The 17,043-nt window shown below is 44.4% G+C and overlaps 1 protein-coding gene across 4 annotated transcripts in view; it reads left to right on the top strand.

Moving 5' to 3' along the window:
* PIGN (phosphatidylinositol glycan anchor biosynthesis class N) overlaps positions 1-14,503 on the top strand; it is a 113,329-nt gene extending 98,826 nt beyond the window's left edge. For 3 of the 4 annotated variants that reach the window (XM_082752275.1, XM_082752276.1, XM_082752274.1), the window contains 3 exons: positions 1,961-2,003; positions 3,745-3,797; positions 11,155-11,551. In XM_082752275.1, coding sequence (XP_082608401.1) covers positions 1,961-2,003; positions 3,745-3,797; positions 11,155-11,278 — 220 coding nt within the window. In that variant the 3' untranslated portion in view covers positions 11,279-11,551. Of the gene's footprint in view, positions 1-1,960; positions 2,004-3,744; positions 3,798-11,154; positions 11,552-14,286 lie in introns of those variants that run through there. The other variant, XR_014316808.1, reaches the window with a different exon arrangement.
* Positions 14,504-17,043: the final 2,540 nt, after the last annotated feature.

Genomic DNA, 17,043 nt, shown 5'->3' with positions numbered 1-17,043 from the left:
CTCTGCCTGTTGTCTCCTTCTGCAATTTCACCTGGTACTAAGAAGAGAATGACAGCCTGAAACCCGACTTCTTGTGGCAGAGGTAGCACAAGGCCTGCCTTCTCCCTTTTTCTGCCTCAGCTGTGCATGCAGTGTGTTGGGGCAGTCCCTTGACCCCCCAGGAAGGGAAGGGTATCTCTTCCTCACTAAGGTTAATACAGGAGCAGGGCTGCACTGAGGAACTGGCATTGTTCAGAAAGTCAGCTAACAATTCACATTTGTAGGGATCAGGCATCACAAAGGTCAGCATTTCCCAACTTCTGAGTGCTTTGCAACACTGGAGATATTGCAAGCTTTTGTGTAACGTGCATATGAGTGTGTGAGAGGGAAAATTGTGTATTTTTAAAGCATGGGACACGAGTACATCTTTGCAGGTTTATGAGGCTGTGGTTGTACCTCAGGCTGGGATTTTTACTGGCTTCATTTAGCTGCTCAGGTAACAATAGCAGTGATACTGCCACAACATCAGCTTGGGATCAAGACAGAAACCATAAGACGTGCCCAGGTTCCCTGGAGGGGTTGTGCTCTGATTATCAGCACATCCTGGAGTCTGTGCTGTACTCTCATTATTGCTCTTGCTGCCCCTGCTAGCTAAATTAAGCCATCACGGGGGGCAATCTTGTTTTTGTCGTGTTATAAACATGCTCTGAAATTAGTGTTGTCCTTCCGTTTTGAAAGGCTTCCTGCAGTTCAGAAGGGCGTAAAGCAGGTTTTTGTTGTCTCAACAAATTGCTCCCAAACTCCCTGTTTATAGATTAAAGAATTATCCTTTTTTTTTTTTTTTTCCTGCTTGTGGAGAATATTCTGTCAGAATATGTTCTTACAACTTCCCTGTGAAAACAGCCCTCTAGCTGAGTGCTTCCTAGGCTTCCAAGATTGCAACATCTGAACTGAGCCATAGGTAAGGGGACAGATGCCTCTCAGTGAGCCTGAGACGCATCCTGATTTACTAATGAACCACATGCAGGCTTTGGCAATATCAGAAACTTTTTCTTCTTTGGAGACATCGATATGGGTGTCCTCCCAGAACAGGCTTGTGCAATGCTGCTGCAGGACATTTTTTTCCCAAAAAAAAGGCTTCATGGATTTACGGCGATAGTACTGATAAATTAACTGTATTATAGTTAAAGACTCCTCTGCTAATGGGTCAGTTCCTTGCTACATTGCTTCAGCATCATTAACTTAGAAGCTAGTTTTAACCAGTTATAGTAATTGCTTTCATGCAATTTAGGATTTACATAGTTTAATGAAAAGAAGATTAGGTTAATGGGGAAAAAAATAGCTCTACGTGCTCCCTTCTGGTTCATTTTATTGGCTGCAGTCTACTTTGCAGAGGTAAACTGCTGCCTGACAGACTCCTGTGAGTCTGGGAGCATGCCACCAAAAAAATGCTGCACCTCGTTGGAGCAGCTCACAGGTACCCAGAGCTCTGGAAGGGGGAGGCAAGCTCCTTGTTCAGCAGGGATGGTTGTAGAGCAGGACCGATCAGCTCAGGTATCTATCTGCCTGCACAAAACAGTTTTGCTCACTCTTGAGTCCACCCCGAAACCTCTAAATCAGCTTTCTTTGGCTTAGCTGGCACATGAGTTCCCTGTGCAGGGGATGGACAGGCACTGTTTCTAGCATGTTCTTGTTCTTTGCTAGTGACTTGTGTTAGGTTTCTCTGTTGCAAAATTGAAGCTGTTAATGTGAAATGTTATTTTCAAGTAGGGTGGGATTAAAAACACCCAATATTCTAGGTGTATATTTTGACTGTTCTCTAATACATTGAAAAGGAGCTGAGCGGCTGAAAGGCGGTTGACCACAAGAAATCATATCTTATTTTAATTTCTTTACGGGGGAGAAGAGGAGTTAGTGTGCTTTGCAACATCTGTGGCCATGAATGAAGGTTGATCTGTTGCTGTTTTACTTTTCTTTGCAGCCTTTTCCTCATTGTTCTTGTGATTTCAGACATCATGGCTTTGGTAAGTTGTTGCTGCACATTCTCTTCGAATAAGGTAAAGCAGAGGGCTCTATTAACTCCAGCTACGGATCTGAATTTGCTTCAGACTTCAAAATTTTTGCAACTAGGGCAGTGAATTGAAATCCTAGCACAATTTAGAAATAACACTCCTGCAATCACGGCTCTTTGAATTTCATGTAATTAAAGTTTCCAAAGAAGCATTACTTACAATAACAAGAGACAAAAATGGAGTAACAAGTCATTCTGAGTCTTTCATGTGCTTTTTAATCAAATTCTCAGGAAGAGCTTAAATGAGAATATCAGTTCTAGCTGTGTGCTAGGTTTAGTTAATTTTTCAGGAATTTGAACCTTTTCCTCACACCCTCTCCCTCTTCCCACGAAAAAGAAAAAAAGATTAAAAGGAAAAATGTGTTGCCATTTTCATTGTTAGAATTGTCAGCATCTGGGAGATCTGCAACATGTGATAAGGCACTGTGCCTTTTGTACTAAGCTGTTAGGAAATATCTTCAGATAGCTTGTGTCCACAAGCCAAGGTAGTTCAAACAACCCAAATCTGAACAGTAATAACCCACTATAGTTTTTACAGGTGAAAAGTGTGTTTTCATTGTTCCTCTCTAATGGTATCAAGTAATACCAGCTGGTGCCTCTTGATATCATGAGTTCAACAGAAACCTTTAGAAAGCAGCAGGTAGAGCTGGTGTTCTCACTTTTACGTGCTGTTTTTGTTTGGTCACTTCGGAGTAAGTATTCCAGACGTGATGTCATTGGGCATCATAACATACAGTGCAGTGTGATCTGTGGATCTTACCTTACAGGAAAAGCAGCACAAGTACAAAACCAAGTAATGACTAAGTAATGACTAAGTTTTGTCTGTAGAGTAAAAAATGGAGAAGATACAGTTTTGTGTAATTCTAAACAAGTCTTTTGACTAAACTGTTCTTTGATAACTTTCAGAGGAAAAGGATTAAAATATCAGTAAGCCACACTCAGTGTTTCACTAATGAAATCAGTCTAAATAGACCAAGACAAAAGAGGAGTGGGGGTGTGTGCAGATATGTAGCAAGCCCCAGTATTTTCTATCTCACATATTCTCCTATTTTGACTTAATGATTTTAAAACAATTAGCAACTTGGTGTAGAAAACAAAACAAGACCAAAAAGGTTTGATATGCAGGAGCTGTGTGCATATCAAGAAATGAGAAAGCTAGCAAGAAAAAAATGAAACAACATTGCTTTTCTTGAGTCTTCCGAAGTATTTATTGTGGCCATTAGCTATAATTCACTGATAAATAATTGTCTTCTCCTGACTTTATTGCCTTTTTGCAAACGGGGAACTGCCAGACTTGCACAAAGAAATTCATGGCAGAATTCCATGTAAACGATATGTAGGCTGCTTATTGACATTAGGCATTACTTGGGATCCCATTATTTTGGGCAATAAGGTGAACTGCATTTTCTTATTGAAAAGGTTCTCTGCTGGTAAGCTCTGCTGCTGCTGGCAAACAGGAACAGAACTCAGTCTATCTTTAGCTGTTTGTGTTTGATACCATGTTAAGTCTATCTCTGGCTGCTAGAGTATTCTTTACTTTTGTCCAAATGAGCATTCCTGGAAAGGTCTTGCCCTTGTTCTACTCGAATTAGAAACTTGGAGTAAACAACCTGAAAATGTTCGTTTTAATTTTAGGTTTCAAATTGTGCAATGATGATGTACTAATAAAACTTGTTTTTTTTTTTTTTTCCTAGCACTTTTTCTTTTTGGTTAAAGATTATGGAAGCTGGCTCGAAATAGGAACAAGGTACAGTGTTTTTTTTTGCCTCCAATGCATTTTAAGAAGGTTCATAGGTTAATATTGTTGTTTATCTACTCAGAACTCTTGTAATTTTTTCCAATTACTCTCCTTAATCAAATGCTTCAGTGATGTTCCCCATACTTAAAACACATATGAATACATATGTGCACACGTGCACCCCAACACATGCACAGATACATCCCCAGCTAAAATTACATCTTAAAATCTGTGCCAAAGCAACGTGGAGTAAGTAATTAATCTTGCATGACAAGAAATCCTGTTATTTTTAAAGAACAGTAATTACACAAAAATATCTTAATTACTGATTTGCATTGTAATTAGTTTTAATTACTGTTAAAATAATAATTTATCAAGGTTCTTAATTGTCATGAATCTAGTTAAATTTCTGTATAAGATCCCCTGTGAATTCATGAACGTTGTGTGAATATGTTGGTGGGTACCAATACCCGTGCATTTATCCTACCCGCAGTTGGGGGAGAATAAATCTGCGGCATTTAAGATACAAATCACAATTTCAGCAAGTGAATTTGTTTTGCATTGTGAGTCCTACGGCATCCATTGCTGTGCATTCTTATTTGTGAGTGGCCCAGAAATAGCACATCCAAGAAATGCACGTTTCAGGCTTACCTTCGCTGAGTTGTGGGAGTAGGTAGCATTCTGTAATAAGCTTAGCAGGGAATGTGGTGTTAATAATCCAGCCAATCTGGTCACTTGAAACTGTTATTTAAACAAAAGTTGAATAGTGACCCGTTGTTAATGCTCTGTTTAGTCTACATTTACCCTGTGCTTTGCTGAGCCCTGCACTTCTTTGGGTGCATGCATGCATATATACACACACATTCTGCCCGAGAGGCTGAAACTCCTGCCTACAGCTTTTGAAGGTTCCTAATGGGAGGAGATCGAGTTAGATCAAATAATGGAAACTGCTTTAACATCACAATTCCTTGTTGCTGTCAGGTTATGGTAGATCAGATGGCCTCATCCTTTGGTTTGAATTCCTCTGTAGGTTAATAAGGATTTTAAAGACCTCTGAGGTTGTCTGTTCAGCTGGGCAAGAAGCTTTCTAATTGGGAGTTAGAGAACAAGAACAAAAATTGTCACAAGTAATCCAAACCTTTGTTTCTCGTGTACAGTCTTCATAGCACAGTGATTTACAGCTGGGATAGGTTGTTGGATCTATTTCAGCTGGAGGTAGGCTTTGTTCCAAAGAGCTTGGGGGAGCCTGATACATACAAATGTAATTCTGCCTCTTGTTGTGTGTGTTTTGAACGCTGAAGAAGGCATTGAAGTAGTCCTTTTTTGAAGTAATTTGTGATTAGTCTTGTGTGTGTTAATGCATAATGCTCAGGCAGCGTTAACTTTGTCATTACTTCACTTTTGAATGTTTGACTTTACAACCTACATTATTTTATTGTAATTTCTCTATGTATGTTGTGTGTATAGGATTTATATTTTTGTGTATACGTGTACACACACATATTTGAGTGTGTGCATGCACATAAGATAAAACTGGCAGGGCTGTGTAAGAAAAGAGGTGAAGCTGCAGAGAGAACTGAAGCAGTCCTCTTACCCAGGGTGAACAATCTTTTGACCCCTCCTGATCCTGAGCAGATCTTTCAACGTGCAGTCCTCAAGCTTGGCAGAATCAGCAGGCAGTGGCAGAAGATTTTTTTGTTTATTCCTGAAACATGAGATTCGTGGGGTTTTGGGCAATTCCCAAAACTGGTGGGAGAGAGATACTAATGTGCCTCTTTCCTGTCCTTTTGTTACAGACGCTGTGACAGCCCTGTAGCATTCCTATGGCAGTGTTGTCTGTTGTTGCTTTGACAGCAAGGTCTGAAAATATCCTCTCTCAGCTGACATTTTAGGTGTTGCCAAAATGTTCCTGAGAAGACTGAGTCAGTTAAGGAAATGATGGTTGGTTTGTTTCCAGCCATTTGTATCTCAACAAAACCTGTGCAGAATTTAGTGGAACAAAGAATAGGAGCGCCCTTAGGACCAGCTGCTGTCTTTTTGTGTGTGTGTGTGTGGTAGTGATAGGAAGTAGTTTGAGGAGGATACAATTTTCTGGTTCATTTTGTATTACTGGTTACAAGATCACTGAAATGAAACTGGAAAAGCAGCAATTTAGCTGCCTAGTGAAAAACGAGAGATTCATTCCTTTGAAGTCCTCTGAAGGGGTGTATATCCTGCATTTGGAAAGTTTCTGAGGTATATTTCCAGTCTTTCTTTCTTTTTTCGTGGTGATAGATTTCTTTGAATTTTCTAATTACTGCTCCTCAAAATGTTTGAATGTCCTCTCACTAAGAATACGAATGGTGAGTCGGGAATGCTCATAAGGCGAGAGCTGGGTTTTTCAATACCAGTGCTCAGTACTTTCAAATGTAAGGTCCCTTGAGGAAAAAATATGACTTTCATCACTATTTTATGGTGGTATTGTTTCCCAGTGGATCTCTTGCATCGTTCAGAAGTAGTTTTTATTTGCCTGACTGATATATTTCCTTTTTTTTTTTTTATTTCACCCCTGACTTCTGCCTCTTACCTCTCAGTCTACCATGCCTCCAAGCTGCCTTAACAACATGTCTTTATTCTCCTGGTTGAATACACCACACCACTTAAGTATTGTCTCTGAATGTAGAGATTTTTACTTTTCCCTCTCTTCCAGATCATCAATGAAATGCTGAGAAACAACACACCCAACATAAAGTCCTGTAGTATCACATTCAGCAAATTATCAACCCATTATTGCTTGCCTCCTCTCAGGAAATTACAAATTATCACGATTATTTATGGCTGTTCAGAAAGTCTTGATGCCCCGTTGCTTAATGGTGCTACTAAAATCAGCGTGAACTTATTTTTCTGAGGGTGGTGGTTTTTTATTGTTTTAATATAAGAACGAGGTATAATCTTTCAGTGAATATTGAATTCATAGTGTTGTCTTTTGCAAGCTTCTGAGGTCTGCTAACCTTACCCTGTACACATACACCTCGAGGTGACCCTGAATTGTGTCATATGCTGTGGAAGAAGCCACCATTACATTTCATAGGTGCACCGATGCAGTATTCCCAGTATGTTTGATTTATCTGTGTGTAGTACCTGATCACGAGAAGTTTGTTCTGACAGATTCTTTTATTTTTGAATAACAGATAAATAGAATAGATAGCTTTTCAGCGTCTTTGTCACCGAAATATATTTCTCTATGGCTTAAAAGCTATGTTTTATCTATCTATCTATAAAAACGGAGATATACAGCCTTTAAAACCTACTAGAGCTGTATAGTACGTGCGGTTTGTAAATAGCTGTATAAACAGATGGTCAAGACAGAACCCTGAAACTTCTTTATATGACAGTATTTTATAGTTTTATCCAGACACACGCTGTACTACTTCCTCTATCTTTTTATAACAGTTGCTAGAAGATATAAAGATAGATACAGTCTGAACTGTTCTTCTGCAGTTTCAAAGTTCAGAGGAGATAGATAAAGCATAGATCAAGGGTTTAGGTTTTCATCTGATAGAAACTGTTTTAATCTGGGGATGGTGTTGTTCTAGGGCTGTTAATTAAAATGAGGGTCTTGCGTCTAGGAGAACGGTGCTTATCAACAACCTCTAAAGTAGGACCTAGGACGATGTGCTTTGTGATTTGCTTCAGATGAAGTGGAGGAAGAAATGGTGAAGGATCCTGGCTGAAAATGCAGGAGACTTAAAATTCAAAACCTGCGTCTGGTCTCTGAAGTATTTCTTGGTGGTTGTTATTGTTTGTTTGTTTTTTTCCCAAGCACACAGAAAGCAGCATGCCATGTAGAGATAAGGTCCTTAAACGCTTCTGGAAAGAGCTCTTCCAAGTCCTTGCATGAGTTACTTTATTCTGTTTGTTTTAGTTCAGTCTCCGTTTTTTAATTGCTAAGGCAACTTGCTTCGTCTTCCTGCCTTCCTGGTTTCCAGTCAGGTCTGCCACCGTAGCAGTTAGCCTGTCTTGAGAGACCAGGCGCAGGTTGGGACAGGATTGATTCTTCTCATTTTCTAGTGGCGTTCGATTCCTCTTTTCTTGGATGAGTACTTCTCATCGATACCCACTGTCCCAAACAAAGCCACGAGAGAGTAGTACCTCGTATGTTCTCCTCCTGGTTACTTGTGACCAAAACAGGTGTTGCCCTGATCCAGATTTCTCCTAGCACTAGCCTTGCCTGGTAACCTCCATCCACAGGTGGGACAAACACCTTTCTGTTGAGCGGTGCTGCCTTTCCTTAGTTTGTCCATGTTCCCCTACACCAGCTAGCTCTCCTCTTACCACTACCTGTCCCTGCCCATCTTGTCCTCCATAAGCATCACCCCACTGCAGGCTCCCTGCCCCACCGTGCTCAGGATTTTCCCTTCCTCTGCAGGGGTCTGACTTGCCTGGAGCCTGCAACCTCACTCTTTTGTCTTGTTAGCTCGGCTCTGACTTGCGATGGAGGAGCCTTGTTCTGAGAATTGCCTGCTTCCCTGTAACTACAGATCCAGCCAAGGGTGTAGCTCTGGGTTGTGCAGGAATCGAGAGCTTTTTCCCCTGCTGTTGTGGCACATACCTGTAAGAGTCTCGCTTTGTTTGTTTGTTTAATTACAGCATTACCCCAGCCTGAGAACTAATTTGCCAAGCAGAGCTGCCTGCAGGCACTGCAGTACCAGTTGCTGATAGCCCCAGAGATGCTGGCTGTTTGCAATTATGTGGCAAATAGACTGAAATTGCTTTTAATTGTGCTCTGTGACATAATATATATTTTCTTTACTCTGAACATCTGATATTTTAATAAAGGAGCATAGCCATTCAGCCTTGTGCAGTATAGCAAGAGAGAAATGTCCTTTATAAAAGCACGAAGAACCTAATCCCCAGAATGACAGGTGCCTAAACAGTTTGCAGAGGCTTTTTTGTTGGAGAAAGCCCCTCTCTGTACCCCCCAAACAATGGATGAGCACCCACATCTGGTAAAGCTTCTTTCAGGATAGGGGGAAGTCAGATGTCTGCGGAAGCACCACGCTGATGGCAGGAGGTCTTCAGCAATGGCTAAGCCTCAGATGACCGTCTCTCTCAGGCTGTCTGTAAGAGTAAAGGTAGGGTCCTCATCTGACTTCTCATTTTCAGATTCTGCGTTTTCAAGCTTTCTTTCAGAGCTGGAGTAAAAGTATTCTTGCTACTGTATATGAGAAACAACAATTCTGGTGCCAAGTAAGTGGGAAAGCTGAGGTTTTTTCCAGAAATGCATGAGCCGTTGAGCCACAGAGCTGTTCATCGGGGTGGCTGTTCTCCTAAGGGCTCGGCAAACTGCTGCACCTGGGGTGCTCGTACAAGGACACATGACACCACGAAAACAGCTGCGGCTCGGGTTTGACTTTGGCAGCATTATGTCCTTTCCCACAGAGCACTGAAACTCGGACAGAGTCTGCAACACACCCAGGTGGACTTCCAAGGGCTGCTCTTGAGGGAGTTGTGTAACGTTTGGGTCATAAATTCACTGCGGGCCGCAAAGTCCGAAGTGCAGCGACCAGATGAAAGTGTGCTTTGCACCTGACTTCATGCCCTCGTTGCGTGGATTTGTACATTCCCCACGGAGACAGAGCAGGAGGCCGGCTCTGGTAGCCGTGCTGCTCTGCTTAGCTTGTGCTAGAGAGGGAGATACTTGTAGGGAAGGAAATATGGCTCCTGTCTGATAAATTAAACCTTCCTGTGTTCACAGCAGGGAACATTTTCAGTTACACTGCACACAGGTGGGAGTTGCACAAAAAGGGGTTACTCTTGCTGTGGTGGGAGCCCATTTGCACCAGTGGATTTTTGTAAACGATTCCTTAAATGTATGTATTTTGAGCAAGGTATTTGTGAAAAGGTTATAATCAGTCTCAATGGAAACAGAAAAATCTTGTAGCGTGAGTCAGGTCCCTCTCAGTGCTCTCCACCCATTTTGTTCAGCTGAGTTCCTGTGGTTGCTTGCATCCTGGCTGTGGGAGAGCTCCTGCTCATTAGTGAACTTTTGGATGACTTTTATTCTCTCACAGTGGTTAGTGGCCAAGCTTTGTTAAGAGCCAGTGCTTATACGCTTCGCAGAACTAAATTACAGCATGCCAGTGCCAAGATTGTCACCATCTCGGGGTCGTGAGGATTGATAGCATCAGTTATGAGCTTTACTGCTCTTCCGTGGCTAAACTGTCAAACGGAATGGGTCCTCAGGCAGAAATTCCAGATCATTAAACCTGCAAGTACTCCTTGCGATCCTTTTTTTTCTAAATAAACTCAGGCTTCATCAAGCCTGAAGTTACCCCACGCGTCCTAAGGAGCCATCTGCTTTGAAACAGCGGAGATGGGGTTCACCGGGAGATATGAACACCTCTCATGTCAGAATAATGTCAGTGTCTTCGGTAGTCCTGGGGAAAAGGACAACAAAAAATAAAACAACAAAAAACCAGCTGCACTGGTGACTGGATGTTATGATGCAGACAAGCGTTTCATCTGAAACTCTAGTCTGAAATGCCATGAGTTGGAAAAATCCTAATTTCTTAGCGGTTATATTAACAACCAGCTTGAGACACTGAAGGCAGGATGCTGAATCTCCGAGGTGAAATCTCAGTCTGAACCAATTGCTGTCCTTACCGCTGGTGAGCATCAGGTACTTGAGGAAGTAATGTGAGAGTTTGAGCAAGTGGAGAACAATCTGTGTGTGTGCTGAACTTATTAGTGACTTGAGGTCTTCCCAACCCAGAAATTGTATCTTCCTACCGTGTCTATTAACCACTCTTGAACTAATTTGTTTAATCTGTTTGAATCCATGTCTTACCACAGCAGTGAAATCGATGATTTCTAGAAACATTGAGTGAAAAAAGGGTTCATTTCCTTAAAGCTGCTTATCGCTGGAGAAGTGCTTTCTCTAGAAAATTGCAGCTCGACTGACCTAAATATCTGATTTGTCTTGTTACAAAGAAATGCCTACTTCTGGGCAAGTTCTCCCTAAATTCTGCATGATCAGTCTGTAGCAAACTGCAATCTTACAGTGGTTTGTTGCTTACATTGAATTACCCACTAGGATGAAGAAATATATATATTTATATGTATCTGTGTAAACCCAGTACCTCTTATTCACTTGGTACACATTCAGTTGTGATTTCTGTTGTCCCCACCTTTTTATTTTGCCGCAGACTTGACTTTGGTTTTTTACTTGGTAGTGCTGCTGTAGTGGTTTTCCTGGAGTAGCATATGTAAAGTGTTGTACTAGGTCTAGTTTAAAAAATAAATAAATAAAAATCAGATGAATAAGTCATTTCTTTCTACTTCACAAACCTGCATTTCTCTGTTTTTGTCTGCTTCTCCCTTGCAGCATTAGCCACTACGTGCTGGTGATGTCTCTGACCATATTTATGATGCTGATGAACGGACTGGCCCAGTTGCTAACTACGAAGAGACTTGATCTTTCCAGAAGGACTAAGCACCATGCCACGTGATGAAGAGATAAATGTTCCCGTCTTTGTGCCCACCCTCCAGCTTCCTTTGAACCAACCTCTATTTCTGGAACGTAAATATAAATGAACAGACTTGGGTGCCAAAATCCCATCCAGGGATCCGAGGGCGCTGCTGCTGCAGATTAAATGCTGTGACTGAAATTTGCATTTGGAGGCTGTCGTTCAGACATCATGGGGCCAAAACAGCCTTAGCTCTATTCTCCAACTGTATGTATTTCTTGGAAATAAAATAAAACGCAGCAGGTAAGTCCTGTTTAAGGACACAGGAAAACCTTGGGTGGTTTTTTTTTGGTTGCTCTAACTCAGCTGCCAGCTGTTTGTCTCACGCGCGTACTCTCATTAGGAGTCTGCAAAGTCATAGCTTCATTTCATGTCTCACGTAAGCATCTCGCAGACAAAAGCATAAATCAAATCAGTCTGGGCAGATCGCTGATTTATATGTTGCCAATGTGGCGTTTGCATTTGAATCTCTCTGGAAGTGGCTACGCTTTTTGCAAGCCTCGTAAACGTGAGGCAGACTGCGTGAGGCAGGTTAAGACTGGTACACTGTGAGGCTTTTAAGACAATATTCTTTTCAACAGACAATTTCGAAAGACAATTGTCTTTTTTAAGACAATAGCTTTTAGCTAACCTCGGTGCAATCTGAGGCCTCTGACCATGCTCCCTGCTGCCTCCTCTGCCAGTGCTTGGGCGGGCTGAGCAGTAAGCCAAACGAAGTAATTGATCCAAATGAAAATGAACCTGATTAAAGAACTGAAGAATAAATTCAGACAGATTTCCCGGTCTGGCTCGTGACAGAGGGCAGGCAGGAAGGATAGGGCTGATGGTTTCGCTGACAGCCTAGAGTTAGATCAGCTTAAAGAGGTCATGAAGCTGCAGCTGGAGCTGCTGGTTTGCATACAGTGATGCCTATTCTGCTGTGCAGAGGGTTATTTTTCCCCTTGTTTCCCCGTTTTCCTTTCCACTTGTCTTCTGGTCTGAATTGCAAGTGTCAGTTCGGGTAATGGCTACGCCGTGAAGCAAACACAGACACAAATCTCCTGCTCGTATGCTGATTAGAAGTGAGAGCACAAAGAGCCAGGAGACTTAGAGGCTCTGCTGTCATGGGTGCTCCTGGGGACCCAGCAACACCCCCAGGCTGCAGCCAGGCCTCCCTGCCTGCGAGCTGACCCATACGGTGCGAGGTGCTGGCAGCCAGGGTGAGACACTCGTCACGAGGGCTGTTCCAGGGCTCTTCCCAGCCACCTGGCATTTGGCCGTGGTCAGCGGGCTGGTTAATGCTCCTGGAAACTAGTCAGCCCCGCAGGAAGATTGGCTGGGAGGAACCCATCGCAAAGCTCCATCTGCTTGCTGAGGGCTCGAAAATGCCCTGTTGTGGGCCTGCAGCCATCCATGCAACCTCAGAGTGCCTCTGAGAGTGTCTGGGCACTGGAGGGGGAGTCATTTTTCCACTAGGTGGTAGGCCGGTGGCCCTCCTGGGCGTGTTGCGAGCACAGCTGGCCTCAGTCACAGAAGACATTTCACGTTTATTACAGGCTGTGCACACAGGCTTGCGTGCTGGGAGGTGGGCATGTGCCTGCTGCCAGTAGCCATGCTTTAAGGCGAAGAGCAACCACGAGCACGGTGACAGTCGCTGCTGCAGCAAAGGCAGTGAACGCCCCAGCCTCCATCACCAGAGCGATTTCTTTGCCAGGCGGCTGTTTGCCGAGCAAATTCACTGAGGGGAGCAGCTGAACAGCTGGCGCTGGCGTGACAGGAAGGAATTGACTCAAAAAGTAGGAACGTGGGGCCCGCGGGGCTGCCACCCTGAAGGCAGGGCTTCTGCAGGCATGTCAGAAGTGCTCGTTAGCTCTGACAAGGCCAAGCGGATGCCCTGCCTACCCAGGGAAAGCACCGCAGGTACCTTCTGTCTAGTGCTGCAGGCTCCCCGGGACTAGGCACAGAAACTCGAGCCTGGTGTCACCTTTTATGATGGGCTGTTTATTCTTGGGCTGTGGCGGTAATGCAGGGGCTCACCCCACTGTCCCTGGTGCTGCTATCTGTGGTGGCAGGCGTAATCAATATTTTCTGGTACGCAGGCAAGTGGAGGTGGCTGTGCCAAGTGCGACCTGCATCAGTTACACCTTCTGCTTGTGGCTTCCACTGCGCCTCCTTCCACAAAGTAGGTTTTCTTACATCCATTCCTGTAAGAGCAGAACAGAGACATCAAGGGGGGCGTTTACAACATGCACACTATTTTATTTTATTTTTTTTCCCAGTGCTTCTCTGAAACTGTTCCTGTTTGCCCTTTTTGGTTGGGTCGTGGTGGCAGCAACCTTAGCTCACCTTTCCCTCCCCGCTGCCAGCCCCGTGCATCCCTGTGCCCTTTGCAAATTCAGCTTCTAGCGGGGGCTGCGGGAGTGCTGGAGAGCAGCCCTGGTGGAGGGGCAGGGTTGGCTCTGCTGTTCCTGTGCCTCCCCGGGGGAGGCTCTTGGCCTGCACGTTTGGGCTTACTCCAGCACAGGGAGGTGTCAAAAATTCTCCCACTCAGCTACTTTCGGCAGACCCATGGGGCATGTGACAAAGTAGACTCCTGCCTCTTGCTGATGCGTGCTTCCTTCTCCAAAAACAAACGTCCTCGCCAGCCTTAGGAGCTAAGGTAGGGAATAAAGTTCATACTTAGCTGAGTTTAGGCTCTGCTCGTGGGTCTTCAGTCCCTCTTCATGAGCGGGGCCCTGGGCAGGGACTCTGGTGTTGCAGGCATCAGCTGGCTCTTGTGTTTTCAGCCAAGGGCATGAAGGCAGAACTACCCCGAGCCCTCCTGCCTCCCTTCGTTCACCTGCCACAGAGCTGCAGCCTCTCTGACTCCCACAGCAGGTGAGACGGTGAAAACCTCAGGCAGGGCAAGGCAGGTAGATCGACATTATTTATCCCTGAGGCAGCAAAATTTCTTTTAGCTATACTGGTAGAGTATAAAAACCTCTGCAAATCTTCTATCTGCTTCCTTTCAGAGTCATGGATCCCTGAAGAACAAGCCATAAACCTGGAGTACCCATCAGGTGTTGTAATGCGAGGGAAGCTGCAGCGTGAGAGCAGCTGATATAAAGATCTTGTAATCTTCAGTGCTAGGAATTGTTCCCTGCTATTGTATTACCAGGGCCGCACAAAGCTTTTTGATACAAGTCCAGGGAGTGAGCTGTTTCTTCGGAGATGATGAAGCTTAGATTATATCAAAACCTCTTATGACTCAAACCCAATGATTTCCCCTTCCCTCCCCACAATCAGATTTTACAAGCTCTGCCAATTCCAGTGCATGCCGTAGCTGTTCTGTGAAGGCTGTAGCTGCCTTACAACCTTGTGAATGAGGATGTGGATACATTCATTCATCAGCTTTGATGTTTTTACCCAAACCTTGCTTTCTAGCAAGGCTGACCTCCCCTGTGTGGTGTGGCCAAGCCAAGATAAAAGCATCATTTTGCCTCCCAGCTGGTCCGTAAGGGATTGAAGCTCATCACTTTGCAGAATTTTCTGTCCATGTGCATCCTGCAATCCCTTTTGCCGTGTCTTATGCTTTGGGGTGGTGAGAGTTGCTTCGCAAAAAATGCTTTTGGCAAAGAGCATGGAGAGTGTACTGAGGCATGGAGTGCATTGCAGTGGCTGGGCACCCCCTTCTCCATCCTCCCACAGCTTCAGCCAGCCTGAAGGCAAGAAACTGAAACTTCTTTTGCCTTTGGGCAGCTGCCTTGTGAGCTGTGGTGGTCAGGGGAGGGTTGGGAGCTCTTGCTGCAAATCCCTCCTTGGGCAGGAAAGAGTCCCCCAGACCAGTTACACTATAGGGACTCCAGGGCTGGATCCAGCTCCAGCTTCAGCTGCTTCCTGCGGGGGCTCCCTCCTCAGCCCTGGGGCAGGGTGCAGCGTGTGGGCATTTGGGGAGGGCTGAAAAGGGAAAGGAAAATGCTGAAAGCGTGGCACTCGTCCCGTTCCCGTGACCTTTGAAATCAAGCTTGTCGATATTTTCTTCATTCGTCCATTTATTGACTCGTGCTTGGCAGCAAGCTCCCTAACTTTCTAACTTTGACAGTGATAGCATCAACTGGAAATAAAGGAAAATGGGTTTCATTTCATTTGCATGTTATTTTGCGGGCAAGTCATAAGAGCAAATGCCTTTTTCCTTTTCGTTTCCTGCAGTGTTACATAAGAGGAGGCAGACACACAGGGTTAGCGTTCACAGAATCACAGAATCACAGAATTTCTAGGTTGGAAGAGACCTCAAGATCATCGAGTCCAACCTCTGACCTAACACAAACAGTCCCCACTAAACCATATCCCTAAGCTCTACATCTAAACGTATTTTGAAGACTTCCAGGGATGGTGACTCCACCACTTCCCTGGGCAGCCTGTTCCAGTGTCTAACAACCCTTTCAGTAAAGAAGTTCTTCCTAACATCTAACCTAATTATTGCCACCGCCGGGCCCAACGTTTCTGCTGTGCAGCAAGATGGGAGGAGAAGTGCAGGAAAGCCACACGTCGCTATCCAGCCCTTCACTGTCCTCGCCTCCTCCTCTTTCTCCTCCTCGGGGGGCTGCAGCCTTCCCAAGCCCAACCCCAAGCTCCAGCAGACCCGAGCTGATCCAAAGGACATGTTCAGGAAGAAGCGTTGCAAAATTGAGCCGCTGACATTTAGGGTAGGGGAAATCTCTGGCCGAGGCCTAAGCTCCTCTAATTAAACGTAGCTTATCGCTGCTGCCCAAATGCTGAAGGACAAGGCATGTCGAGTGCAGTTCTCATATTGACTTCCTATGGAGTAACCTTTTGTATGTATCTCAATAGACGTGGCCTTTGGTGCTGGACATCATTATTCTGCTTTTGTGGTGTGTGAGACAGAGCAAGAGGGAAAGCTGCGGAGGGATGAGTTTTGGTGGTGTTTGTCTAAGTGAGGCACGTGCGCAGAGTCAGGCTTTGAAAATACTGCCACTTTATTTTTGTATCAATTTCCATATTAAGGGACACCAGAACTCACTGTACAGAGAATCGCTACCCAGAGCTATATTTAGCAGCTCAGATGTTTGTGTCTCCATCTCACCACATCTCCAGAAGCGAGTGGATATTTTCCATCAGTGGCCTTGAGTAGGAAGCTCGTTATATCTGACCTGCTGTGAAAGGAAAACAAACGTTTAGCCACCATACATTTTTCCCACGTAAAGGTATTTTTCTGCATCTCTTGTAACCTCCCTTAACACCTATAAGACAACACAAACTTATTTTAATGTAACTTGGCATTTGGCTGGTATTTAAAGCAGAAACAAAGCGTGCAGGTCATTTTTCAAGAATGAAATACTGAAGGAAAGCCTCCTGGTATTTGGGACAACAGCCAAATCTTTATCCAGGACCTAAATCCAATGCAAGCCTTCCAGAACACTGTCCAAGACTCCTCTGGTTCCGGGGGCTTTATTTCACTGCTGGTCCCAAAACTGTCTCTCAGTGAGCCCTGCCTAAACTCTGCCCCCGTGTGCGGTGTGTGGCGGTCTCCCCCCGGCCTCATCCCCACCCTGTGCTGCCTCCTGGCCAGGACCAGCACCTCCGTGCAGCCCAAGGGGTGTGTTCAGTTCTTTTATTTGCTTGTTCAGGATTTTTTTTACATGATTCTTAAATCTTGGAGTTTAATTTTTTTTTTTCCAATTAATGCTTGGGAGACCAGCTGGCAGCATTAATTCATTTTAATATGACTCACGTCGAGAAGTGCTCAAACTTCCTCTTAGAGAAAGTGG

This window comes from Aythya marila (genome assembly GCF_965140915.1).
Source record: "Aythya marila genome assembly, chromosome: 2".
Lineage (NCBI taxonomy): Eukaryota > Metazoa > Chordata > Aves > Anseriformes > Anatidae > Aythya > Aythya marila.
Note: the sequence above shows the minus strand (reverse complement) of the source record. Positions and strands in the feature narration are given on the sequence as shown.